The following is a 12,804-nucleotide window of genomic DNA, read 5'->3' as shown; positions in this document are numbered from 1 at the left end:
TCTGATCTCGAGTTATCATTTTTTGGATGTTTGACCTCACTGTGACCTTGACCTTTGACAGATTTTGACCAAAATCTAATCAGCACGAGCCATCACCCTCCTGAATCACGTGGTCTAATTTGACATTGGTAGCTTCTTCCGTTCTCGAGTTATAACTTTTTTTTGGATGTTTGACCTCACTGTGACCTTGACCTTTGACTAATTTTGACCAAAATCTAATCAGCGCTAGCCACCACCCTCCTGAATCACGTGGTGTAATTTGACATTAGTAGCTTCTTCCGTTCTCGAGTTATAACTTTTTTTTGGATGTTTGACCTCACTGTGACCTTGACCTTTGACTAATTTTGACCAAAATCTAATCAGCGCTAGCCACCACCCTCCTGAATCACGTGGTGTAAATTGACATTGGTAGCTTCTTCCGTTCTCGAGTTATCGTGCCTACAAACGAACACACAAACACACAAACAAACAAACACACAAACAAACACAAACAAACAAACAGAAATGGAAGTCATCAATATACTTACGAAATCTAAAGATTTCTTAAGTAACAAACAGACAGCCAGAGAGGGGTGAAAACATAACCTGCTTCACCTTCGGTGGTGGAGGTAATAACACACGGAATGTAGGTTCCATTCTGGTCAAGGTGACTTGTGATTAGATGAAGCAAACTCAGCCATGCATCTTTGACACCAAGTCTTGTTTTGTATGCAAATTGTTGAGGATCCATTTTGGGTGCTATAATCATCTGATACTATAAACGTGATGATCAATTTCTCCATACATTTACACATAATGGAGGTAAGGGCAACAGGTCTATGATCATTGAGCTGCCTTGGGTGAACATTTTTTGGCACGGAAATAATGATGGACTTTTTCCAGCAAATAGGAACAGTGTGAGTCGTAAGAATCAAGTAAAAACATTACTAAGTTCTAAACAGCACTCTTTCAAAATGCAAGACTTCATGCCATCTGGACCACAAGCCTTCCTTTTACTCAACACCCTCAAGCACTTCACGACATCGGATTCACGAATTACCGGCATGGGACATGCTCGAGTATCCAGATCCACACAGAAAGTATCACATTTTACTCGGTTCCCTGGAACATCAAATCTACCGTAAACGTCGTTCACTTCATCCGAAAAATTGGAATCGGGAACATGAATGGGCAATCCACTATTCTTCACCTTCTCATTCATGCCCATCATATTTTTGAGTCCCCTCCAAGTGTTTCAAGCATCCACATCGTGTAGATGTTCTTCAATCTAATCCCTGTACAACCGTTTACACTTGCTGATGACAGAGCGCAGTTCTTTCTTCGCCACCATAAGGGCGCAGGCATTTGAGATGGCATCAGCAACTTCACATTGAAATGGGTTCCTAATGAATTTCCAGTCTTCGCACTTTTCATTTATATACGGAAAGTATCTGATGAATTCTGCTTTCAATTCAGTCAGATGAGTAATTATTTGTTTCTTTAACTCAGAATCAAGGTAACTGCGAATGAGAGCAGAATCCAAGTAAGCAAAACTGGCTGTATTTCCATCCTGAATTCGACATTTCCAGAGGTAGAGTTTGGCAACGAGGGCTCGAATGACGTCATGGTGCATGATTATGTTGATGTTTTACTTTGGAGTTTGAGGTTGATGGCATTCAGCACTTCAAAGATGTCCACCAGGTAAGCAAGAGACAGCAAAAATCCTTCAGACTGGAACTTGTTATGGAGATCTGCTTTCTGCTGTGAATCTAGAAATGTTGCCACTTAAGGCCCGGTCACACCTTGACGTTTTAGCCAACGTATGCCGATTTTTGAATTTTTTTTCTAAAACGCTGGCACACGTTGTATACGTTATGGGTAAGTTTTGATAACATTGAGAGCACGCTGAAAAACACTGCCATACGTCGTTGTACGTTGGCTTTTTAAATGTTGTACTTTTCGGTTGTCCTCAAATTTTTTCATGCTTGAAATTTCACGACGTATACCGGCGTATGACTCACACGTTCCGCTACGCTGGCCACAAGTTGTATGCACGGTCAGCGATCGTTGACAGACGTCAACACATGATACTTGTAAGTTAATCATAAGTTGAGACACGCTGAGGTAATGTTTAGCGTACCCGAAACTTATTTCGAACCTATGATTAACGTGTTGTTGGCACGTTACGCGATCGTTGCCACACATCGACAGACGCTACTTTTAAGTTACTCATAGGCTGAAAGACGTCGGTATAATGGATCGTCCTTGCGTCAGCGTCCACGTCCACGGCCAGGACAGTTATTTGCAGCATTCTTCAAACTTTTCTTCGGCATGACGAGGATGTTCACACTTCGATGTCTAGCTTGGCTATGATTCCAATTGTCCATCGGCAGCGTCTATTTAAAATAGTCGAGTTTGAGCGTTTTAACACGTTCAGAAGAAACGCTTCAAATTTCCAAACCCCAGTGTCAAAAAACAAAGGCGAGTGACAGCAATTTAAATCGTTCATTGTAAACAATGAAAATGGCTGAGTGGTACCGTTTAAAAGTCGTTGAGTGTAAAAAAAATCCAATTGTTGAGCGCAAGCGTCTACTTTCAATAGTGGAGATGCAGCCATTTAAATCGTTGAGTGGCAGTCGATGAACCTACCCGTGGACACGCGGACGCAAGGAGGATCCATCATAACCAACACCCTCCCCCTCACACTCACTTACTACTGCCAACATGAACAAACTACTACTAATACTAATACTAATACTAATACTAATACTGATACTGCTGACATGGACATTGACTCAAAAAGGACTCGAAAACACTGTTGGGTTCCCCTTTTATGAACACCATTTTTATATACCAATTCCCAAAACCGCTGGGAACACGTCTTTATATGGCAGTTGTAAGCTAGAAACACATTCAATTTTTTTTTTGTCGACCGGAAGACGTCATTGGAATACGTCTACATACGTCGACGTGTGTTGGGACTACGTAAAGAATTGGTTCAAAGCACGTCAAACATAGGTTAGAAATAAGTTTCGCGTAAAAAAGACATTACCGCGACGTGTTTCGACTTATGAGTAGCTTATAAGTAGCTTTTGTGGACGTGTGTAAGCGTCCGCATATCGTGTGTACAACTTATCCCCATCGCATGCGGAACGTGTGTCATACGCCGAGTACGTCGTAAAATTTTGAACATGTTTAAAATTTCTTGACGTACTCTACTTACTACGACGTATGATAGCATACTTTAGCGTTCTACTCACGTATACCAAACTTACTCATACCGTATTTGACGTTCCCCCAACGTTTTAGACACATTTTTCTTAGGTCGGCATACGCTGGCAAGATCGCCAAGGTGTGACCGCGATGTTGTCACTTCCATTTCTACGGCAGTTATGATTCGAATCGTTGTGCGTCAGCCTTTTAATAGGCTACGTCACGACATCGTCGGCGATGCGTGCAACGCGCTATGCCTAAGTTAGACTATCGTTGGGCATAGGTTGTGTAGGCCAACAACAGGTTCAGCATTCGTTGGTATAAGTTATCTATAACACAACAAAACGTTCTGTGTCCATTACTAATATGTTATGCATACGACCAACTCGTTATGAATACGTCCGAATCTTAAAAAAAAACATCAAAAGTTCAACGTCAGCCAGCGTTTTACATACATTTTAATACGTTGCCATCGCTGGCTAAAACGTCAAGGTGTGACCGGGCCTTAAGTGTTGTAGTTCATAAAGCTGTCCAAGCGCGTTTCCCTTTGAAAGCCATCGTACGTTTGTGTGGAAAAGCAAGGCTTGATGTTCAGAATCCATATCCACACACAGCTATTTGAAGAGATGACCGTTTAAGGCTCCAGCTTTGATGAAGTTGACTACCTTGATAGCCAGGTTCATGACATCCCTCATTTCAGCAGGTAGAGTTCTGGATGCTAAGGCTTCACGATGAAGGATGCAGTGCGTACCTACAGCAGATGGACTTTTTTCTTTCACTCTTGTTATGAAACAAGATTGCAAACCAAGCATGGCCGGAGTTCCATCAGTATACACCTCGACCAGCGAGTCCCACAAAAGTTGATTTTCCTGGAATAAGTTTGATACCACTTGAAAAACATCTGTTGCTGTCGTATAACTTTCCATGGGATGGCAGAAGAGCATTTCCTCTTTTACACTATTGCCTGCCATGAAACGAGAATACATCAGTCGCTAAGAACACTGAGCAACATCAGTCGTTTCGTCCAACTGGATGGCAAATACAGGAGAAGCTCGTATTTGGTCGAGAACTTGATCTTTGATGTCTTGAGACATTTCATCGATCCTTCTCGTGATGGTATCGTTTGATAGAGAGATTTGTGAAAGCTTGTTTGCACTATCCTTCCCCAGAACGAGCTCTGCTGCATGCAGTACACTTTGTTTTATTGGAGTCTCTCTGATGTTATGGCTCTTTTTGCTCTTTGCAATCAACATGGCGATCTCATAGGAAGCCTCAACAACCTTTGAAGTCTTGCCGAAATCTTCCACTGCTGTCCATTTTCGCTTGCTTCAAGGACTGCCTTTTTGTTTCAAAGAATGCCTTGGGTTTGGCAGCTATATAGAGCAGGATGCATTGTCTTCAAGTGGCGTTCCAAGCATGTGGGCTGCATGCCATCATTGCTCAGTCTTGTAGCATATTACATACTGGGGTACCTGTGTCACCCTTTTGGAGGGACACAAATCCAAATCGAATATATTCGTCAACATACCTCTGCTTTTTTGCACTCATTGCAAATGATTTAGTTTGAAATGGGTACTGCAAATCTGTGAAAAAAAATTTAAATTCTAAAATTGAAATAAAATATAATTTTTAATATTAAATTTAAATAAATGTCAAATTTTAAAATATATTTTAATACAGAAAATGGTAGGCCTAGTAGTGAATAGAAAACGAAAATTATTAAAGGCGATTCTATTGTTTTTCTTTTGTTCATCACGATATTATGCAAACACTTGTTAAGAGAATTCCAAAAAGAATTAGAGAAATTCCTACTTTTTTCTCTGGGCTCACACCCCCTCTGAAAACTACTCACGCCCCCCAAGTGAAGAGCCAATGGTTTATACAATTCAAGCTTACCTTTCCATACACGCCATCAAACAAAACAAACTTCCACCGAGGAAAAGCATGCCAAAAGCGATTGTTGGTTTTCTTCCCAGGAAGTCTGTGGTGAAGGATGCAACGACTAGGCCTGAATAAATAAAGAGAACATAACATCAATGTTTTTCATTTGCTTCTGGCCTGATAGTGAACAGTCTTTAATCCAAACACAGTAAAAATGCAGGTGATCTGCTGGCTGTTACTTCATACTCTTTTGGCAGACTGCTCCATGATAATAAAGCATTTTAGAATTGATTTAAATTTCTGAATGAAATTGAGATGCTTCAGCTATGCAGACTCAAACAACAGCAGCAACAACAACAACAATCACAAAGTTATCCTCTGGCAGGGTACCATATATCAACAGCATGAGGGTCATCAACATCTTGCTCTGTTGAAAGGTCAGGTCAGATATCAGAGCATGCGCCAGAGCAGCGCATTGCTGCGTCCACTTTCCGCCAATACTCCAGGGCCTACATCTGACCATCCCCCAGGCAGATGGCTGGCCCATCCCCATCTCCTTGAGATGCCGATCAACCTGCTGCAACCACGAAGCATGTGGTTGGCCCATTGGCCTCCTCCACTCACGAGACTCCCTCGCTGAGAGAATCTGGTGAGCAGGATCAGCGTCAGGAAAACAAGCCACATGTCCATAGAGCCGCAGCTGATGCTCATGGAATATGCAGGTAACAAATCTCATTTGAGTCTCTCTCAGCAACTGATCGTTGGACAAAAAGTCTGACCAGCGATAGCCAAGGATTCTCCAAAGAGACCTGGTACCAAAGGAATTAAGTCTCTGTCTCAGATCCCTGGTCAAAGTCCAAGTCTCACATCCATAGAGCAAGACTGGAAGCACCAAGGATCTCAAGACTCGGACTTTCGTCCTCTTGCACAGGTACCGGCAGTGCCACACCACATGATCCAGTGAATCCATGCCTCCCCAGGCCCGACCCAGACGTCTGTTGACCTCTGACTCACAGCCAGCAGAGACATGAATATCACTGCCGAGGTAAGTGAATCTCTCCACGACCCCAACATCCTCACCACAAACAGGCCCAGACAGGACAGCAGCATTCAAGATGTCATCGAAAATCTGGATCTTAGTTTTGACCCAGGAAACCCGTAATCCCAGCGGCTCTGACCCCTCATTCAGCACCTCGAGGGTCCCCAAAAGGATATCTAAAGTCTCCGCAAAGATGACTGCATCATCTGAGAAATCAAGGTCAGAGATCTTGACATTCCCAAATGATGCACCACAGCTTGATCTCTCCGACATCCTCCCCAAAATCCAGTCCATACAAGTGCTGAAAAGTGTGGGGGGCAGTACACACCTCTGACAAACTCCAGTAATAACTGGAAATAAGTCAGAGATGGTACCACCACATCTCACAGCACTCTCAGTACCAGAGTAGAGTTCAGACATCAGATCGATCAGTTTTGGTGGCACCCCACGAAGACCAAGAATCCTCCAGAGGGCAAGAGGGTATCCATGCACCCCCCCCCCATGACTATACCAAACCAACTTCCTTTTATGGTCCGATTACAAATTTGAGTTTTTTTTACAAAAAAATTCCCGGCACTCTGGTGATATTCAAGATGGCGTCCAAAATGGGCGACAAAATGGGTAAAATCATCGAATACGGTATATAACATCTCAAAAATGTGGTAAATTGGAAAAATAATCATTGGGATTTGGTTCCTGATCATTAGTTACGAGTTTCTGATAATTGGCTATTTACTGCTTTCTGCATTTTGGGTGGTGTTGGGCCTCTGCTGCAAACAAATCAAATCCTCGGATTCGCCTTCAGAGCCACTCATGATTGTTCTCTTCTGCTATTTGCAGCACTTTCTGCCATCCATTACGTTCAAATGAAGAGGTGCCTTCCTTTGTGTCGATGCCTGCTTTTTTCACATGGATTCGGCCTTCAGTATTGCAGAAAATACAATCAGGTTCAAAAATGATATTTTCTGATGCCTTTTTTGTGTTTTACCCTTCCTTCTTGGTTGGTAGATGGTCCAGGAGCTTCAGGATCGTTGGATGGTTTACCAGCTGTTAGCCTGTTCAGGGTAAATCTTTGATAACATGCTCGGTGATAGCCCTTGTTCTTCTGGATCTCATCAGGAATGCCCTGACAGATATCTGTCATTCGATATGAAGAACCTGGTGGTTCAGCTAAGCGACAATCCCGTATATTTTTGAGAAGTGCCAATCTATCATTTGGATTCGTCAAGTCCGAAAAATATGTGAACGATCCATGCTTTATTCCAGACATATGAATGACACAATGTTCCCGTTTGCGTTTTCTTTCCATTTCAACAACTTTATTTTGACAATTACATTAAACTATTTCTTGCTTGTCTGACATTTGACTTGTGATCCTGATCTTGAATAGCTACGGTCTTGCTGAGCTAACTAATCTAACCTGGAAAGAGAAAAAAATACACATAAAAAGATTAATGCACATAATACTTGTGTGTGTGTGTAAATATTCGAAGTGCATCGGGGTGTGTATATCGGGGCGTGTTTGTGTGGGGGTGTGTGTGTGTGTGTGTGTGGGTGTGGGTGTGTGTTTTCTGGCTTTCAAATTGTCCGCCATCAATTCCAAGTACGATAACAATAATAAACATCCTTGACAATAATTACAAGACGAATATTCTACAGTTTTGTCCCTCTATTATTATTACATTCATGATTATTTGAAGCTGATATTTGATATTTACTATGATTTTACCATTTTAAAAACCATTTTGAACTCTATCTTGGATTTTATGGATGGCAACAAAACATAAATCACCACATAGGCCTATTAGTTTGGAATAATCAGGAACATATACTGTATTACAATGAATTCAAATATTAATTTACTGTATATTATTCTTTGTTTCAGGCTGTTATATACAATTTTCTATGATTTTGCCTTTTGTGGTGGCCATTTTGGATGCCATCTTGAATATCGCCAGAGTGCCGGGAAATTTTTTTTTGTTAACATCTCAAATGTGTAATCGGACCATAAAAGGAATCGGACCATCAAACCTAAAAAAGTTGGTTTGGTAGAGTCCTGGGGGGGGGGGGCAGGGGGGGTGGGGATGGGGTGGGTGCATGGATACCCTCCATAGATACTTGACTAATCCCAATTCATTGAATGAAATGCTTTACAGAGATAAACATAGGCTGCAAGCAGCTCCTGCAGAAACTCTCGTCTGCATTTGGTGAGGATCCGAAGAGCAAGGATACGGTCAATCGTTGACCTCTTTGGTGTAAAGCCTGACTGCTCTGGACATTGGTGCTCAAGCAGATGGTGGCGAACCCTATCAAGAATTATCCGAGCAAAGAGCTTGTCCAGCACTGAGAGCAGCGTCACCCCTCCGTAGTTGTGGCAGTCTTGGCGATCACCCTTGCCTTTCCAGAGAGGGACAACAAGGCCCTTCTTTCAGTCAGTTGGGATGATGCCTGTGTTCCAGGCAGAGCACAGAATTGCATGCAATGACATGAGTGCAGCATTTCCACCAGCCTTGAGAAGTTCAGCATGGATGCCACAGATCCCTGGAGCTTTACCCAATTTCAACCGGTTCACCGCAGCCTTTGTTTCCACAAACGAAGGTGGACCACTGTTGATTAGAGGGTCAGCAACAGTGATTGTAACTCCCCTGACATCAAACTCGACAGCTGGTGGATCAGCCTAGTACAACCACTCAAACTAACCGGCCCAGTGGGCCTTCACCTTGGACTCCTTTGCTAAGAGCCTACCACCCTCTGCTCTAACTACAATACACCGATGGATGGGCTTGGATGAACGCAATACACAAATTCCCCTGAAAGCATGATGAGAATCACTTGACCACAGGTGATGCTCTACTCTCCTCATAGATTCCTCGCACATCGGCCTCCTTGTCCACCCTTAGCGCACGTACAGTTTTATGCCTCAGCTCCCTGAACAGCTCAGCTCTGTCATTAAGCCTGGCCCTGTGATTCTCTTCAATGGTATCCAGTGTTCCTTGAGAGAAAAAATTCTTCTTTGCCCTACGGTGAGATCCAAGACATCCACCGGCAACATCTGTTGGAAGGCTAACACCAAAATCATCAGCTTTACTTTGCTTCCAACCACAGTTCAGCAACCCTTCATCAAAATTAATTTGGTAAAAACAATCATCACAAAAGTTTGTCCCTCCATAAACACTCATAATACCACACCAAAGTTTATTCACGCCACATTATTCTACCCAATTTCCATCGTCTTCAAAGCCCTCCATGCAGCAATCAAACGACTTTTTGATCTCAACCACCAAAGCTTTCCTTCTGAAGTGTTCATTATGCAGTGGATGTGGCTGTGCTAGCCTCTGCAGCAGATGTAAAACGTCTAATAGTCCCCTTTAAAAATCCCGAAGAGCAAAGTTTAATTGGACAGGTTAAAGCAAATTTCTCAATGGGGTGGTTCCATTTGACCATCAAGTCAAAGCTTGAAAAGCTCATTCTTAAGCTCCACCAGATCAGAAGAGCACCTCTGGCACCAAATTGAAGTGGCATGTAATTCTACACATTTATTTAGATTTTCGAGTCCAGATACCAAACTCATATTTTCAGATTTCACCCATACTATGCAGAATGGAAACATGACCAAAGAATGAATAAAGATCAGACTAATTTGCATAACAATGACATTATTTAGCAGTAATTGTAACTTAAATTACACTATTGACTACAAACATAAAAGTTGTCAGAATAGCATGCTGACCACACATGTAACAAGAATCAAATACTTATGAATGAAAATAAATCATCCTAATGATCTTAATGTTCTTGTTAAAGTTAATTGGCAGTGGCCAAATGTGACCATTTCTGCTTTAATATAAACCGAGGACACAAATTTGAAATATACATGCATGAATATACTTGATCCATGCACTCTGAATTTGTCAATCAAGAATTATTAAAATCAGACAAATTAGTAGAATGAGTAATTAGTGATAATTACAGCTATAATTGGACTAACGAGTACAAGCACAAACAAAAGTTGTCAGAAACTAAAGCTGACCATCTAGTACATGTAAAAAGAATCAGCTACTATACTTAAAACGAAAATTTTTTTTTCTAAAAACCATTGAAAATCAATAATCACGGTCTAATCTGAAGGGAAAAGATTTTTTGAAATGTTTTTGTCAATCATAAAGTGCCGAAAAAGTCCCGAGTGTCGATTTTCGATTTACAACAGTGACGTCACAGCTTGAGCCCACCTTGATCCAAACAGAGGCATATTTGTTCAAAACTGTCGAAAAAAAAAACAACCAGGTCTAACTCTCTTATACAAGCTTGGTAGATTTTTATTTTTGCTTTCAAACTTTATTGGTGGATTACTTGTTGATCTTTCTTCTGCATCACCATAAATTTAAAAGCAGTTTGGATCCCATATTTCCAAAAGCTTTCTTCTCTGGCCATTTCATTGAGATTCGATGTAATTAATTTCCACAGATTTATGAAATTTATTTCACTCCAGAAACATGAAAAACGGTTAAGAAATTATGTGTTTACAAGAAATATCGGAAAATAATGGGACAGTTTATACTAAATTTTGCAAATAACTGCATGCTTCATAAAAATAATGTTACAAGCAAGGTGAGTTTAGGATTTACCTTGGTAAAGGGCAGGTTGTAATGCAGATGATTTTTGGAAAAAACACAGAAATGCCATCAAAATAATTATACTGAAATTACATTGCACTGCTGATTAAACTGGACAACCTGGAGTTTAACAAGCCATTTTAAAATAGTATTTTGCTGAAAATGAGTGTTGTCATATTTTTCATTTTTCAAGCGAGGCATCTGTTGATGAAGTCACCATTGAAAAATGTTCCCAGAAAAAATATGATCAGCTTTATGGATATTTCTTAAATGGCTATTCAACTCGTACCTGGACACTCAGCAAGTGTTGTCCACAGTATATCAAGATAGTCTTTGGTCGTGAGCAACTGGCACGGATGTATGCAGTTTGCATCCTCTGTGTAAACATTGTCAGGAACTGCAAGGAAAACGGTTAAACTTCAACATCAAAAGCAACTCGAAAATGGAGGCTACACTCCCAGTATGAGGGTGTTAACAACATCAAGAGAAGAAAATTGATTAAAAAAGTTGGAGCGAGGCCGGTCTTGCCCTAAGGGATAAGACCAGGTGTCGCCAGAGATAAACTCTGCAGGATCACAGTTTTCGTGTGAGCACAAAAAGCAAGTGCAGGAAGATTCTGGTTATTAATTTAAATTGCATGCCAAGATATTAGAGTGCTTGTATGTCCCAAAATGTATTATCAAGCAATAATTTATCACACTGGAGGTGCATTCATGACCCAAACCGAGAATGAAATAGAAGTAAAATCACGTTTTTTATTTTCTTTGCAGGAGTAAGGCTCATGGAAGAGCAAAGTAGAACAGACAGTGGGTTAAAGATTGAGGGAATTAACGAACAGGAAAAACAAAGAGGGAGGAGGGGAGGAAACATAGAAACCAGCAAGTAACATGGCTGGTTAATGGGGGTAATAAAGATCATGCATCAGAATTGGGGATCGCAAGAGTTGGCGGTGCACTGCTTGCTTGAAGTTGTGTAGGGAAGAGTGAGACAGAACAATCTCTGGCAGGTGGTTCCATAGATTGGCAAAGCGAGGAATAAAATAGTTGAGGTGTGTTGTCAACCTGGATTTTGAAAGTTTCACCAGAAGGGTGATACTGGAAGAATGTGTGCATCTTGGAGTTACAGGGGAGGGTCAGAGGACAGAGAGCAGAAATTGGAAATTATGTTGGAAAATACATGGTATAAACAGAGACAACCAACCTGCCTGCAACAAAGATTTGATTCGGTCTCATCATGGGAGATACCAATAATTTTTAGAGCTTTCGATTCCAAAGAGTCCAGCAGAGACAGATGTCAAGCTGGGGCACTAGCCAACATTGGAGAGCAGGACTCCATTGAGCAATGGACAAAGGCCTTGTCTGTATATGTGAGTAGCTCAAATTTTCCAAGGAAGGACTTGGATCGATGGAGGATGCCAAGTCTGTGGCTGACTTTGAAGGCCAGCTTCACAATGTGGTTGCCCCAGCAAAGGGCATGGCTTATGGTGAGGCCAAGAAGTTCAAGAGACTGAACCTATTCCAGTGGATAACCAGGGAAATAGATAGGATGGTTCGTTTTCCAATAATTCTGGAGTGATGGGGTGAGACTGAGATTTTCCAGGATTGAAGGACATCTTCCATTTATCAGACCAGAGTCTAATACATTCCAGATCAGGACATAATATATATATATATATATAATACCAAGCTTGCAGACTAAAAACTCGGCTCGCCGTCACACGATCCCTATGAAATTGCTCTGGCACTTAGCGGACATGCCGACAATGTTTGGGAAGTCTTGGCGTTCCATAGTACCACTTGCATTTTGCACAATGCATATTTTTGTCATTCCCCGTGTACGGTCTGTCGTCTGCTACCAGCTATGTTGTACTGCTATCCCGTGCATGTGCACGGGTATCGCTAGTGTATATATATGTATGTATGTATATATGTATATATATATATATATATATATATATATATATATATATATATATATATATATATATATATATATATATATATATATATATATATATATATATATATATATACATATATATATATATATATATATATATATATATACATACATATATAT

General features: G+C 41.0%; 1 protein-coding gene across 13 annotated transcripts in view; it reads right to left on the bottom strand.

The window, feature by feature from the left end:
• Positions 1 to 12,804, bottom strand: part of LOC147028865 (synaptic vesicle 2-related protein-like) — a 360,308-nt gene that overhangs the window by 41,545 nt on the left and 305,959 nt on the right. For all 13 annotated transcript variants that reach the window (XR_015057745.1, XR_015057743.1, XR_015057747.1 and 10 more), the window contains 2 exons: positions 11,015 to 11,122; positions 5,089 to 5,200 (listed from right to left, as the gene is read on the bottom strand). Coding sequence is in view for 9 of the 13 variants with exons in the window: in XM_085879631.1 (XP_085735757.1) it covers positions 5,089 to 5,200; positions 11,015 to 11,122 (220 nt within the window). In the remaining 4 variants the exon portion in view is untranslated. The remainder of the gene's footprint in view (positions 1 to 5,088; positions 5,201 to 11,014; positions 11,123 to 12,804) is intronic.

The sequence above is a fragment of the Eptatretus burgeri genome, chromosome 4 (assembly GCF_056783735.1).
Source record: "Eptatretus burgeri isolate ZD-2024b chromosome 4, Ebu_testis_v1, whole genome shotgun sequence".
NCBI classification, from domain to species: Eukaryota; Metazoa; Chordata; class Myxini; order Myxiniformes; family Myxinidae; genus Eptatretus; species Eptatretus burgeri.
Note: the sequence above shows the minus strand (reverse complement) of the source record. Positions and strands in the feature narration are given on the sequence as shown.